The sequence below is a fragment of the Brassica napus genome, chromosome C7, assembly GCF_020379485.1.
Source record: "Brassica napus cultivar Da-Ae chromosome C7, Da-Ae, whole genome shotgun sequence".
In the NCBI taxonomy this organism is placed as follows: domain Eukaryota; kingdom Viridiplantae; phylum Streptophyta; class Magnoliopsida; order Brassicales; family Brassicaceae; genus Brassica; species Brassica napus.
The window spans coordinates 25942315-25957915 of NC_063450.1; the positions used below are offsets into that span (position 1 = coordinate 25942315).

At 40.5% G+C, this 15601-nt stretch overlaps 1 protein-coding gene and 1 non-coding gene across 2 annotated transcripts; both read right to left on the bottom strand.

Moving 5' to 3' along the window:
* Window positions 1–871: 871 nt before the first annotated feature.
* LOC125589972 lies at window positions 872–2428 on the bottom strand. The gene is made up of 2 exons (XM_048762719.1): window positions 1818–2428; window positions 872–1444 (listed from the first exon to the last, which is right to left on the bottom strand). Exons 1-2 carry the CDS (start codon window positions 2174–2176, stop codon window positions 1189–1191), a joined length of 615 nt encoding a protein of 204 aa, XP_048618676.1. The 5' UTR covers window positions 2177–2428; the 3' UTR covers window positions 872–1188.
* Window positions 2429–13932: 11504 nt separating this feature from the next.
* Window positions 13933–14039, bottom strand: LOC125590898. The gene has a single exon (XR_007326900.1). It is a non-coding gene; the product is annotated as a small nucleolar RNA R71 (small nucleolar RNA).
* Between the last annotated feature and the right edge of the window lie 1562 nt (window positions 14040–15601).

The window sequence follows — 15601 nt, forward strand, 5'->3', positions numbered from 1 at the left end:
CTAGCTTGTGCATTGGGTAAATCTTCCCCTCTAAAATGATCATTTACCATCTGCTCAGTACCTACACCATAATCTACATCCGTTCTAATTGGTTCTTCTAATCTAACCGCTGGCTGAGGTTCGCTAGTACTACCATGTTCATAATCAGTTTCCCCATGATGATACCAAATTTTGTAACTTCGTGTAAACCCACTCAAATATAGATGAGTCCAAACATCCCACTCTTTAATAACCTTTCTATTTTTACAATTAGAGCAAGGACATCTTAACATACATGTTTTTGCTTCCGGTTGTCGGTGAACTAACCCCATGTATTCGGTTATACCTCGTTGGTATTCTTCCGTAAGCAATCTCGTGTTCGGATCCAAATGAGGTCGATCGATCCAAGAACGAAAATAATTTGAAGAAGACATATTTTTTATGAATCAAATTTGTGTGTAAATAGAGTAAGAGGGAGGATGAAGATATGGAGTGAATGAAGAGGAAGAGGGGTGCTTGTATTTATAGTTTAAATCCTACCGACAGACCGAGGAAATTCCTACGGAATTCCGACGCCAACGGCTAGTTCGTCGGAATTTCCTCGGAATTTCGTAAAATCCCCTAACGGCTATAATATTTCCTCGGAATTCATCGATTTTTTCAGAGGAACACATATTTCCTCGGAATTTCCTCGGAATATTCCGACGGACTGATATTTCCTCGGAATTCCGTCGGTAAATTCCGAGGAAATTCCGAGGAAACCAAATTTTGTGTTTCCTCGGAATTTCCTCGGAAATTCCTCGGGATATTCCGAGGATTTCATTTTCCGTCGGAATGTCCGTCAGAATATCGCTGTTTTCTTGTAGTGTTTGTGTTTGTGTTTGTGTGTTTATGCATAATATATATTTTTTATTACATAAAGAGCAACGATTACAGGAGATTTTTTCATGATACACATAAGATATTTTATATTAACCAGACGAATGCAGTTATTAAACAATAAAAACACCATACAAGTTTTTTTTTTTTTTAGTAAAGGCACATACAAGTTAACCTTACAACAATGAACATAAGAGATTCTTCTTCTAGCGATCACCAGTCTCATTTTATACGTGGGTTCGAGCAAACGATTTCTTCCTTCTTCTTTTTTTTTTATAAGTATTTCTTCCTTCTTTAATGGACTGGAGTTGGAGTCAGCGGTAATAACCGTCAAGGAGATCGTCGTCGACGAGGGCGACAACAACAACAACATAAAAAACAAATAATCCAACCTATAAATCGAACGAGTTGGATGATGAGGATTAATATAGGAAACACGATCCAAAATCCCAAATAAATCGTAAGTACGTAAATAATTATTTTATCGTCGGACTGAACCAAAGCCATTGCAAAGAAGAATGCTGCCGAGATACAAAGAACTGCCGCTATCATGAACGTTACCAGAATTCCCATTATCATCCGGTTCCTATAAATCATAGTTGTAAGATTAGGTAATTAAAATTTTAATCTATCTTAAAACCAAAAAGTTCCAACTTCCAACTATCTAATTCTGAGTGACTAGAAAACCAATTAAAATTTTGAGTTATGTTAGAATAAATATTTTTCAACAAGAGTTTTGAATTTTGATGAATAAATCTAAGTCAACCATACAATTGTATGCTAAGTGCTAACCAAAGTCAATACCTTAGTCTCAGTTTACATATATATCAAATAAAATATAAGCAAACTTAATTCAATCTTGGTTAATATCTTACCAATCACAAATTTGCCTAAAATTTTCAAAATTAATATTCCACACTTATTGTATGAAGCTGCAGATATAATTTATGTACTAATACCTCAGTCGTAACCCGCTGATGATGAGAAGAAGTAGACTCATAGAGGCAGAAAATGATACCGTACTACTAACAATCATTCCAAGATACAGCACACGCTTTGAACTATACTCCAATACTGAGGTTCCTGCTTTCGCCTTACAAACCGGTACGACATTAGTTTGATTTCCAGAGGGGCAATTATCACTTTGCCAGACACCACCTGGAGGATTAACTATAACTTGAAAACTCATACCGGCTATAACCGTCGCTGCAACCATCAGATTGCCTCTTGTTTTTTCTAACCAGTCGCCTTGACGGTTTAGGTATTTTACGAACCATTCCGATGATTCTTGAGGATTTGCTTCGGCGTTAATTTCCATGATATGAAGCTATATAGATATCTCACAAGACGATTTTCTTTCTTACTTATATATATGTGTGTAGCTTCTCTTTTTGTCTAGTTTACAGAAGAAACGAGAAGTGAGCATTGTGGTTTTATAAGGGGAGATGGAAATTTTCTGGTTTGATCAAGTCGACGATGGCTACATTAAGGAAAAACTTGTCGTCGTTTTATTTATTTCTTTTTGTTTTGTTTAGAAGCAGATTTCTATTTAGAATTTTGTATTATATTTTCTTTCAAGTTCCAACCAGGGGCGGACACAGGTTGTATTCAGGGAGATGCCACTCATAAGTTTTCTAAAATCCATGTCAATTTTGTTTTTTTTTTTATATAATACTAATGCTTCCGCTGAAACCGACGATGGCATTAGGGAAGAACTGTAGTCGTTTTGTTTATTTTTGTTTTGTTTATAAGCAGATTTCTAGGTTATAAGGTTTTCAATACTAACTCCACAACATCAGATTTGACCAATTGTATTTTTTCTCTTTCAAAATAATTCCAACCAGGGGCAGACGCAGGTTGCGTTTAGTGGAGATGCTACTTATACTTTTCTTCTAAAATCCATGTCAGTTTTGATTTTGACTGTAATACTAATGATTTCGCTGAAATTTGTTGTTTTGCTCTTATCCTTCTGAATTACACCTAATGACAAAGAACACACAACTTGAGCTTGGTTAGTTTTAGTGACAAAAAAAAAAGAGCTTGATTAGTTTTCTTGCTACCATCCACAAACATCACAAGTAACAATTGGTGTCGGTTGTTGATGTTTGACAATTATAAATTATCAACTGTTTTATATCTCTTTAAAATTCTTAAAATCAAAATCTAATTTTATCTATCAATTGTGGTTGAGGACAACGGAAAGTGAATAATTAAAAAGAATATTATTTAAAAAACTAGATATTCACTAAATGATATTATTTTAAAAAAATATTTTTTAAAAATACATTTGATATTTTCTAGGTTATATTCAGTGAATGATATTATAATTTACATTTATACGAACTTTAAACTAAAATATTTTCTATAAACCTTTTCGTAACTAACAATATATATTGCTAATAAAATATTTATTAAAAATCTATACTATTATTTTCGAAGTGATTTTTCACATTCGAACTCTCACGTTAAAAGTTAGAGTGGTTAATATCTATACTATTATTGAACGGTGGATCTAGAGGTGGACGATGAGAGTTATCTCAAACCGGAGAACAGTTTGTGTAGGTTAAAAGTGAGAAGAAAAATATGGAATATGGACTGTTGGATCTGTTTGTTCGAATGCCTGAAGTGTGGTTTATATAGAGGAGATGGGGGCTAAAACTATAAATGTTGTTTAAATCACTATCTGTAACCAAATTGGTAGATATCAACAATGGAATTTCAAAAAAGAAAAAAAAAACATACAAAAAGAGGAAGAAATAGAGGAAAATCAAAGAAGAAGATATGCATGAAAAGGAAGCCAAATTGGTAGATATCAACAATGAAAATAATAAGTGACGATTCCAGCAAAAAAAAAAAATAGCAGAAAAGAAAGAAAAAAAACTTGAGAAAATGAATCGTGAAAGTTTTTAATAGCTATAATATGTTAATATTAATAGAGAAGAACCATCGACAAAACAATCCGCAATCGCATCTCTTGTTTGCGATGCAAGAATGTACGTAGTCGCATCTCTTCTTTGCGATCCAAGAATGTAGGTCATTACAGCACCATGATGCTTAGGTGTAGGCCTGCAAATTCTAATCGGATCCGAATACCCGAGCCGCGTCCGACCCGAAATGGACCGGGTTCGGATCCAAGAGATTTAACTGATGTATAAAGTTATAAATATTCATGGATCAGGTCGGGTTCAGTTTATACCCGGAACCGTTTGGGTAACCCGATTAATCCGAAAACTATATGTAAGAGCATGAAAAATAGATGATTTCTTTTGCTTTTCGAGTTTATAGTCGGTGATTCTATGTTAAAACTTGATGTTTTATGTGTAAATGGCAAAAAATCATGAAACAAATGATGAATTTCAGGCTGCAACACTAAAGGGTGCTACAAATTAGGGTTTAGAAAAGGGAGGCTGATACACCACGGATTTAACCCATTTTCATCCATGGCTTATAAGTGTTTTTACTAATAATTATTATATTATAGAGTCTATTTATTATATTTATAAGATCAGAAGTGATTTGGAGATAAGTGATGATTTTGGAGCATTTTGGAGATATTTGGAGCAAGCACCCGAGATGACCATCGAGCTCGACCATCGGTCGATATTGGAGAGGAATAATCGATCGATGTTCATATCATGACATCGATCGACAGTGAAGCGCGCAAAAAGCCCGTTTGGTCACAGCCGACTTGAAGCCTAAGTCTTCAACAATGACGAGTTTTAACCTAATTATATAAGTTTTGCCACCATGTTAGAGGCAAAGTGTGCTTTTCTTGTTTTATTATTTTCACAGCAAGGTTTTCTAGGATTTTGATAGATTGGAGAGAAGATCTAAAGTTATAATTTATGATTAGAACTCTATTAATATCTATTTACTATTCTAATGAAGTTTTCTTACCTAATTGCTATTATGAATTGCTTAGCCATGTCTGAGAAGTTCCATTGTTAGATTTTAGGGTTTAAATAGGTTAGGAGGGATTAGCCCCAACTATAGATTGCTGAGTTGTGGTAATTGTCATTAGGATTGTTCATTAATGTTTGTCTCTAGATTAGCTACCTAGAACCTGCCCTAGGATTGATAGATAAAAGCGAGAGCTTCATTCTCATCCTGAAAACATTCTAACTGAGCTAAGTTTCTTACTATGAGTAAGGCGATAGCTGATCTAGTAAGCTTAGTAAGAATTTATTCAACCCGCGCATAAAGCTTTACTAGAAGTGATCGATATCATTATTGAGTAATCGATCGACGGAGCGAAAGGCGTATCGATCGATATCCCTATAGGATCATCGATCGACACTTTCTATTGATCGACATACGATAGTTGAGATCATTAGATCTAGTTAATAGACAAGTCTAAACATTGCGAACGCTGATGGATTTGTTGACTAAGTAGTTGAGCTTTACATTATCATGCATGCAACTCATTAGGCATCTGTATGATTATAATCCCAAGTTTCTTGAATAAAAAATCTAAGTCTAATTATTTCCTTTTTAAGTACCAAAACCTAAATCAGTCTATTGAATTGTTCAATATAAAACTGCAATTTACATTTAAATCTCTGAAACCATCCAGCTTAACAAATCATATTAGATTTCTTAGGTTCCCTAGCTCCCTGTGAATTCGATCCCTAAGTACTACAACTCGACCTCTTATTTGAGAGAGTATAAATCATTCCTTAGGGTAATTTGAGTGGTATCAAATTTGGTGCCGGTGCCGTTGCCGGGGAGCTTTGATCGCCTAATCGATCTAATTTTTGTTAAGTTTCTGACACAAAAATTCTCTTGGATTTTCAGGTACATGCCCAGCAGTACTAGAAGCAACAAGGAAACCCAACTACTATTCTCACCAGATCCTACAATTTTGGAGCGTTCAATCCGCAAAGAAGCGCGCTCCTAATCGATCGACAACAACACCTGTTCGTCGCTCGATTTCGTTCGACCACCGTCGACCCAGACACTAGTTCCGTCGACTGATACTCGCTCACCAGTGTCGACCAAAGACACTCATCTTCCATCGACCGGCATCGTCCATCCAACATCGATCGATACTCCATCCCAGACATCGATCGATAATGAGACGCAAGACATGGTTGCGACTTTGATACTTGTGCGAGATGATAATGGTGACCTGCATGACCATGAGGGTCATCTGCGTAATGGAGCAGGTCAGAGGATAGATGCTAAGGGGGCTGCAATCCTTGAGTCTGATGCTAAGGCTACATGTACTACTTTACCTGTAAATGAGGTGCGCGACCCAAGACATTGGCTGACTACAACCGTTGTGGGAACCGAAATTCACACTCTTGATTTCCGTTTAAATAAGGAAAGTAGGAGAACCCTAATTTCCCAGAGGTCTCGGATATCTGCTAATACCACACTCCAAACAATCAGAACACGAAATAAAGACGATAAAAGATAAGAAATCGAAAAGAGAGAGCAAAGTTGATCTTATTCCGAATTCGCTTTTTAACTCTACAACAAGGTAAGAGCCTGGGCTATGAGAGCTGTCGGCGAGATTCCTAGTTCTAAAACCCTAAAGCTGCTAAACCTAATTGAGTCGCAGCTCGAATAACAAAAACGAAAAATTGCTTAAATTGCTCTAAGTGCTAAGTTTGCTGTGTATTACGTATCCTCTTTCGCCTCTCACCTAGGACTCCTTATATACTTGCTCCTAGGTCGGTTTGCAACTTTCCCATTATGCCCTTAAGCCGTCATAGCTCAATAATGGAGATATTCCGATTTTCTCGATCTTCGTGATTATCTTCGGAAACTTTACATTTATCCGCGAAAAATTGACATTTATCTTGCCTTACGAACCAAGCGTAAACCATCATAAGACTTATGGGGTTTTAGTTAAGAAATCGTAAGTGGGCTTCGAGTTGCGTTTTAGGTCTCTTTGGGCCGTCTTTGACTCGAAACGTTTATTACGGTTTCTTCGATAAAAACAAACTTCACGCGGTTTTTATCGTAAATTTTGACTGATGACTTTGAGCGATGAGAAAAAAAGAATGATTTAGCCATGGCCTACGGGAGATTGAATTAAAAAGTAGACGAGAGTGCATGGATTCGTGTCATATCGACGTTTTGGGTAAGTTCGGTCGCTACGTAGCGACCAGGCCGTAGCGACCGAGCTTTGGCGAGAGCTCGGTCGCTATGTAGCAACCGAGCCGTGTGCGTGCTCGGTCGCTACGTAGCGGCCGAGCCGTGTACGTGCTTGGTCGCTACGTAGCGACTGAACTTGGCTGGAGGTTGGTCGCTACGTAGCGACCGAGCTTTGGCTTGTGCGTGGCCGATTTGGATACGTGTCCGTTGTTTCATGAACATGTTTTTTTCCGCTAAATTCTTCGTAAAAGTAATCTTTACGAGGATCACTTCTCGTAAAAATGTTCATGCTAATTTTTACGGATATTTGGATGTTAACTTCGTCGTATCCGTTTTTGACCCCAACAATATTTCCGCAAAGGTTTCTTTACGAAACTTACTTTTACGAGAAGTGTTTTTATTCATCTCTAAGGATATTTGGGTGTTAACTTCGTCGTGACCGTTTTTGACCCCAACAGTTAGCCCCCCAGCCCGTTAGAATTGTGGATTGTCAATGAGATTCTAACGTGCGGTTAGGCGAGTTAGACAAGTTAGGTGAGTTCGGACGGAGTTTATACCCAAAAGTCCACGGACAAATAATGTTTTTTTGTTTTTTTTTTATGATTGGGGCTGCGTCTTATGAAGGCTGCCAATGTACCCTTGTCGAAGTCATATGTCATTTTGAAGGATTCGATGCGGAAAAGCCATCTAGAACAACCCGAAGGTTGTTCGTGAAGAGAACAAGCGTCTGACTGTTCCCGATCATTAAGGAAAATTCCTATTCCGGAAGTTTGCCCTAGATTCCACTTTCTCTTATCTCTTTACCACCAGCGCCTCCATATAAAAAGGCCTATGATATCATTTCTTTTTCTTACATTAGTTTTGCAAGAGACCGAGAACTATTTTTTCTTTGGATTAAGCAACTTGTAAGGGAGAAAGACTTCATCCTTACGAGAAAATCATCCTGAACCCTTGTCTTTCTACTTTATTTTATATGCAGTATTATTCAGAAACCATGTCTGTGTCATCCTGCTTTATGATTGAGTAGTAGGCTAAGCTTGCTTAGGGTTGTAGGGTGTTAACCGCATGAACTGAACACAAATAAGTGATCTTAACTGTTCTCCTTTCATATTGTTCTTACTGCTTACATTAAATTGATCACTTAATGTTTGATTTCTGATTTAATCACCTAGCTAACCGCTTAGGAGATAAATTGACATATATTAAATGAGCTTTGTATCTCTAATCAGCGAGAGTAGATATTAGGGTATTAAGCTAAATAATTGTTGGGGTCAAAATCAGTCACGACGGAATCAATGTCTAAAAGTCCGTAAAAATCGGCATGAACGTTTTTATGAAAAAATAAATCTTAGAAAAAGATATATTTTTACGAAGAATCTTGCGGAGAAAACACATTCACGAAAAATCAGAGAAAGACGCAAACAAGGTTGCCGCGTAGCAACCAGCGCAAAAACTGGTCGCTACGTAGCGTTCTCGGTCGCTACATAGCGTGCTCGGTCGCTACGTAGCGTGCTCGGTCGCTACGTAGCGTGCTCGGTCGCTACGTAGCGTGCTCGGTCGCTACGTAGCGTGCTCGGTCGCTACGTAGCGTGCTCGGTCGCTACGTAGCGTGCTCGGTCGCTACGTAGCGTGCTCGGTCGCTACGTAGCGTGCTCGGTCGCTACGTAGCGTGCTCGGTCGCTACGTAGCGTGCTCGGTCGCTACGTAGCGTGCTCGGTCTCTACGTAGCTTACTCGGTCGCTACGTAGCGTGCTCGGTCGTCACGTAGCGTGCTCGCAAGGAAAGATAAATGTCAAGTTTCCGCGGATAAATATGAAGTATTCGAAGATAATTAGAAAGATCGGGAAAAACGAAATATATCCATATTTAAGTTATGATGGCTTAAGGGCAGAAGAGGAAAAAGCGTAAACCGACCTAGGAGCGAGTATATAAGGAGTCCTAGGCGAGAAGCACAAGGGAGAACTTTTTAGACTCAGAACTCTCGGCACTTAGAAACTCTGAGGCATTATTCTCGACATGCTCTGTTTCCATGATTGGCACCCGATTACCAGACGAACGCGCACAAGCAGTTCGATCTCTTGGTTCACTCTTGAACTACGTTCGGCTTGATCCTCGAAAGGGGTACGTAGGCAGCCTTTCATAAGGTTCAGTCCAAAATCAATCAAAAACCTTTTCTGTATTTTCTTCGTCATTTGTTATCGAGCTGCGACTTAACTAGGTTTGAGCTTTTAGGCCGCTAGAACTAGGTAACTCGCTGAAAGCCTTTGCGGCCAAAGCTTTTATGATCTCTTGTAATGATCGCAACATACGCGGACTTGAAATAAGATCCACCGTTTTCTCTAAACTCGTTTGTTATCTTCTCACGATATTTCCGCATATATTTGGTCACTTGCCGTTGGCTCTCGCAGAGATCCGGGACCTCTGGGAAATTAGGGTTTTCCTAGTTTCCTAATTTAAGCGTAAATCGACAGTGCAAATTTCGGTTCCCACAGTTTGGCTCTAGAAGGAGGGGAGGTACGGATTACTCTAACTCATAGCCGTAAAACGCTTGATCAAAACAATGTTTGGAAATACGAAAGAGAAAATCGCAGTTCGCAACAACGCTGGTAAGAAAACTCCAGCCGCCACTGCGCCTATGGGCAACGCCTATGCAAACGCCACAATTCTTGAGAAAATCGAAAACCTTTCTACGATTTTTCGTCACAGGAAATGCAATGAAACGAGCTCGCAATTTCTCTTTTTAAACATAAAGGGAAACGATAAATCTTATCAAACCCCGTAAGTTTGGCTCATTACAGAACAAAATAAATCTCAATGCGTAAGGGTTTTACCAAAATACGTTTTTCGAAAAAGTTTCGGAAGGGTAAAACTTGTTCTCCCGAAAACCGCAGAAAACCCCTAGGTTAATCGCGGAAAAAGGGAGCGCAACAAATTGATTACACAGCTCAGTCGCTACGTAGCGACCGAGCAAGCACATGGCTCGGTCGCTACGTAGCGACCAAGATCAAGCCAAGCTCGGTCGCTACGTAGCGACCGAGCACGCACACATCTCGGTCGCTACGTAGCGACCGAGCTCAAGCCAACTCTCCAATCGCTACATAGCGACCTGTCAGACCTCCAGCTCGCTACATAGCGACCTTTCAGGCCTCAAAAAGATCCTTCTTTGTGTTCTCTTTTGAATCCCAATCGAAACGCTCTTCGTTTCGTCTCAATCGGAGTTTCCATTGAGATTTTACGACGAAAACAAGTAAGACTCGTCTAAAGTCCTTTTCTTGCTCCTACTCGCCCTTTCCCCCATCTTTGTGTTCTCCTTCAATCTCGATCGAAACGTCTCTTGTTTCGTCTCGATTGGAGTTTCCATTGAAACTTTACGATAAAAAAAAACCGCAAAGACTAGTTTTCTCGCGTGGATTCAGAATAATCGTATAATACGGCAACGGTTAACTTAACACCTTAGCCACCTCAACTATACGATTACGTTGAACCTTTTTATTGACTTCGTATCAGTCAAGTTCGGAACATAAATGTCAAGTTTCAAAAGATAAACACCAATATCGAAAAAAAGGCGAACATACACGAGAAAAGGAAGGGAAAATGAGCAAGCAAAACTGAGAAGAGACAAAACTGCATTTTCGAAAGAACTAATGTATTTGCGACTTGAAACTTTTGAAATCAGACTTGGAGTTTTCGTAGAAAATTGCTAAGAAATAAAAACACCTTTGAGACTGCCATAGAACTTTAGGGAACGTAAAACCTAGGTGGATAGTCTAGCGAACTAAGTGTTAGGTGATATTACCTGTCTCGATATATTGTCCCATAACTGTTCGTCCAGATCTTGCAAACCGATCTAATCTCTCCGAAAATCAAGAAACGATCGCCACGCATATCAAGCTCGCTTCCTAAGGAGAGAAAAAACTAGAGACATGAACGTCGTCTTAAAACCGATTTGTTTCTGGCAATTCTCTCGGAGCCAACATATTCCAAGTCTTCAACCTGGAAACAACCAAATCACAGTCCAAGCGTCGTCTTCAACCCGACTCGGATTGTCGATAATTCTATTCCTCGAGAAAAAAGGGACGGAGTAGGTGCGTATACTATAGTCGTATACTCCCATACTTCAAAAACATATTCAAACAATGCGATGTCTCGTCAAGATCAAGAAAACGCTTTCGACAAGAAAACGCTTTCGACAAAGCAAACTCTCGTAGAAATACGCGGAAAAATATTCATATAATGCGATCACTCGTCAAGATCATCCTAAAGGCAAACGACAGGCTGAGATTCGTCTAAACGATAGGAACTGATCCAAACCATGTTGGAAAAATTCTCAAAGACTATACAGCATCTATCATCGCAATCATTCGTTTAGAAAACTTCTGCCAAACTTCAGAATGAAAGTCGATGATTTGCTGAAGTCATAAAGATCTTTTCCGATTTGATAAAACGAGTTTCGTATAAGAAACATTATACGAAACTTTCATCGTATAAATTAACCCTAAAGTGGAAAAACATTTTCTACCACCATGGGCATACTCGGCCTATCAATCTCGATAAACGCCATTCGTCACTCGCCCAATTACGCCTTTCCTTCGAAGCCGAACTAGGTTACAGCATCCCCTTTAAGGACGATTCTAACCGGCTTGACCTTATTGACAGCACGAAAGTGTCATGGTCTAATCCTTCGGCAACAACGTCCTTGGCTATAAAGCTGAGCACAGCCTTCATGCAAAGCCAAAACAATTGAGTGACCACCGCTCCAATAACTTGACTGCTAAACGGTAATCCAGAATTTGTCTTGAAACGCCAAGTAACGATTACACAAACAATTATCGTACCACCCAAAAATGGGAATCATACTGTAAATTCGTCATAACAAAACTCAGTCCTAACAACCAAACAGTTAACGGAAAGGTTCCACTTGTTAAAAATCGACCAAGTTCCATATACTACGATTCACTTTAAGCCCGCTGTGTTTTACTCGTAAAATGAGGCATGTAAAGAAAACTCGTAACAGAGCTCCTATTACGGAACATCCTCAAATAGACACGAAAGAAATCTCGGCAAGGAAAGATATGATGGCTTAAGGGAAAGATAAATGTCAAGTTTCCACGGATAAATATGAAGTATTCGAAGATAATTAGAAAGATCGGGAAAAACGGAATATCTCCATTTTTAAGTTATGATGGCTTAAGGGCAGAAGAGGAAAAAGCGTAAACCGACCTAGGAGCGAGTATATAAGGAGTCCTAGGCGAGAGGCACAAGGGAGAACTTTTTAGACTTAGAACTCTTGGCACTTAGAAACTCTGAGGCATTATTCTCGACATGCTCTGTTTCCATGACTGGCACCCGATTACCAGACGAACGCGCACAGGCAGTTCGATCTCTTGGTTCACTCTTGAACTACGTTCGGCTTGATCCTCGAAAGGGGTACGTAGGCAGCCTTTCATAAGGTTCAGTCCGAAATCAATCAAAAACCTTTTCTGTATTTTCTTCGTCTTTTGTTATCGAGCTGCGACTCAATTAGGTTTGAGCTTTTAGGCCGCTAGAACTAGGTAACTCGCTGACAGCCTTTGCGGCAAAGCTTTTATGATTTCTTGTAATGATCGCAACGCTCTTACGCAGACTCGAAATAAGATCCACCGTTTTCTCTAAACTCGTTTGTTATCTTCTCACGATATTTCCGCATATATTTGGTCACTTGCCGTTGGCTCTCGCAGAGATCCGGGACCTCTGGAAAATTAGGGTTTTCCTTGTTTCCTAATTTAAACGTAAATCGACAGTGCGAATTTCGGTTCCCACACTAATCAGATCTTGTTTCTAAGGTTTGTTATCGCGTCTTGTTCCAAGTGAGAACTTAGGATTCAAGACCGATCTGCAAAGGGAGCAAGACCACGATAGTGGATTGTTCTAGCCGAGTGATCTGAGTTCTAGACTGCACCTCATTGCACTTGAATAGTTGTTCAGTTTTGCATTGACACCCGATTAATAACCCTAAGCCGGCTTCATTTAAATCGAATTTGAACCATCTAGGTATTCTAGTTACTTGCGTCACAATTAATTCTCTAAACCCCACTTGTTTCTCAGCTTATTATTGAACTCATAAGAGTAAAGAGTAAACTGGTCCTCTGGATTGAATCTCAAATATTACAATTACCACTGTTAACTTGACAGTAGCAATGATTCATTTTTAGTGTATCAAGTTTTGGCGCCGTTGCGACGGGGACTAAGCTTTTACCTTTATTTTTCGGTTTAATATTTAGTCTGAGATATCTAACTTGCTTTATTTCTTTGTTGGAACAGATGATCCAAGTGCATGACCAGTAGACATACTCGGAGTAACGCACAAGGACCACTACATCAACTGACCAACGACGAACTCGCAAGATTAGAAAGACAGAAACGTCAAAAACGTCAACAGCCAAGAACAACCGACACCAACATGGGTGATCACGGCAATATGGATGACCTCACTGCTGCATTGGCATTCATTCAACAACAAATGCAGACTCAACAACAGCAGATGTTGCAGATGCAGCAGACCATCCAAAATCAGCAACAAGCTGCTCAGGAACAAGCAGCCGTGAACGCCGCGCGAGAAGAGCGTGGTGCTTTTATTGGGGAGCGAAACCTTCCACGGAAATTCTCTACTAACCGCTCCCCCATCAACCCTCCACCCTGTACTCGACAAGATTATGAGATCAAACCTGCACTGATAGGTCTGGTACAGAAGAGCACGTTCAGCAGCCTCACTTCAGACATTCCAATGGACCACATAGAGGCCTTTGAGAGGATTTGCAATTTCTCTCGCTCTAATGGAGTGCCACCAGATTATGTCAAATGCATGTTGTTCCCATTCTCTCTTGAAGGGAAAGCTTCTCGCTGGTTGCAATCTCTCCCAACAGGTTCTCTCACCTCATGGGACCAGGTTCGATCAGCATTCCTAAGCCATTCTACACAAAGTCGAAAACCGCGGCTCTACGACACAGAATCTCCAACTTCAAGCAGAAGTCTGATGAAACTTTTCATGAAGCTTGGGAAAGGTATAAGGAATACCAGAGAGAGTGCCCACACCATGGGTTTGATGATGATTACATACTGGAGGTGTTCTACGATGGAGTGAGTTATTAGTTCCGAAACACCCTTGGCTCTTCTAGTAATGGAGACTTCATGACTCAAACCACACCTGCTGCGTTTGCGTTGATTGAGAAAATGGTATCAAGTTCACTGAACAAGAACAAGGAGCATGACCGCTCGAAGAGTGTGAACAGCATAGATGATCTCGCTACAACGGTGGACCAACTACTTAAGGGAAACCAAAGCCAAGTGTTCATAATGGAAGAAGCAACTCCTGAGAAGAGTGCCGGTGACCTGGCGTTTGAAGCTGAATTATCAGGGGACGATCAGCAAGAGGTGAGCTACATGAATGGGAAAGGATGGCAGCTCAAAAACTACCACCCAACCCCTAACGTGCGGAACAACCAACAGCTTTTCTGGCCTAAGCAAGATAAACCAACTGATCCTGCACAGAGTAACCAAGGTCAGTATGCCGGGTATCAAAAGAACTACCAACCCCGGGCTTATGTTCTAAGCCAACCGCAGAACAACACACCCCAGATTCAGAAACACCAGAACCCTCAACCAGCTACCTCCGCTCCTATCGTTGCTCCGCAAGATGAGACAAAGGTCATGTTGCAGCAGCTGCTCCAAGGACAACAGCTCCAAGGGAAAGCTCTGAACCAGGTTACTACCGAGATCAATACCAGAATGAACCATATGTTCGGAGATTTGAGCACAGAGTACGATAATGTCGGGAGCCATATGAGACAGATGGACATTCAGATAGCTCAGACTGCTGAGATCGTCAAGAGGCAGCAAAGTACTCTACCTGGTAAAACAGACAAAAATCCTAAGGAGTGCAATGCAGTTCAACTGAGGAGCGGAAAGCAACTTTCCGAGCCGGAGAAGAGGAGGTTCACCACGGTTGAGAAAGGGAAGGAGAAAGAGTCGGAACAACTACCAGCCGATACCCCGGCAGTTGAGAAGAATATAGAACCAACAGTTGGAACAAGTTCGCCAGGGCCAGAACAACCAGCTGAAGCTGTTCGCCCGATCCCAGAGGTTGTTCCTCCTCGCGAATACATTCCTAAAGTCCCTTACCGTGTTCCAGCAAAGGCCACTCGTAAGGACAGAGAGGAGATGAAGTGCAGGAAGATGCTGGAGGACCTAACCGTCCGACTCCCCTTGATGGATGCGATCCAGATGATGCCCTCCATGCGCAGCTTTATGAAGGGATTGATCTCAGGAAAAATATCAGAGGAGAGCGAATTCATGACAATTTCCAAGGAGTGCAGCGCAGTGCTTCAGAACAGGCAGATAAAGAAGCAAGGAGACCCCGGGAAGTTCGTCCTCTCTATCCAGATTGGGAAGACAGTTTTTGAATGCTCCTTGGTTGATCTTGGATCCAGCGTGAACCTCATGCCTTACTCTGTAGCACGACGTCGTCTAGGATACACGCATTTCAAACCAACTAAGATGTCCTTAGTGTTCGCGGATAGATCAGTCAAATCCCCAGTTGGTACTAGAGGATCTCCAAGTAAAAGTCGGAAACACCTCTGTTCCAGCAGACTTCGTTGTTCTGGAG

What these genes read in the sequence shown, in the direction of transcription:
- LOC125589972 (XM_048762719.1), bottom strand. Translation starts at nt 2,176, where the DNA reads ATGGAAATTAACGCCGAAGCAAATCCTCAAGAATCATCGGAATGGTTC. An exon ending in ATCAGCGGGTTACGACTGAG is followed by an intron (nt 1,445 to 1,817) that starts GTATTAGTACAT and finishes TATGATTTATAG; the next exon opens with GAACCGGATGATAATGGGAA.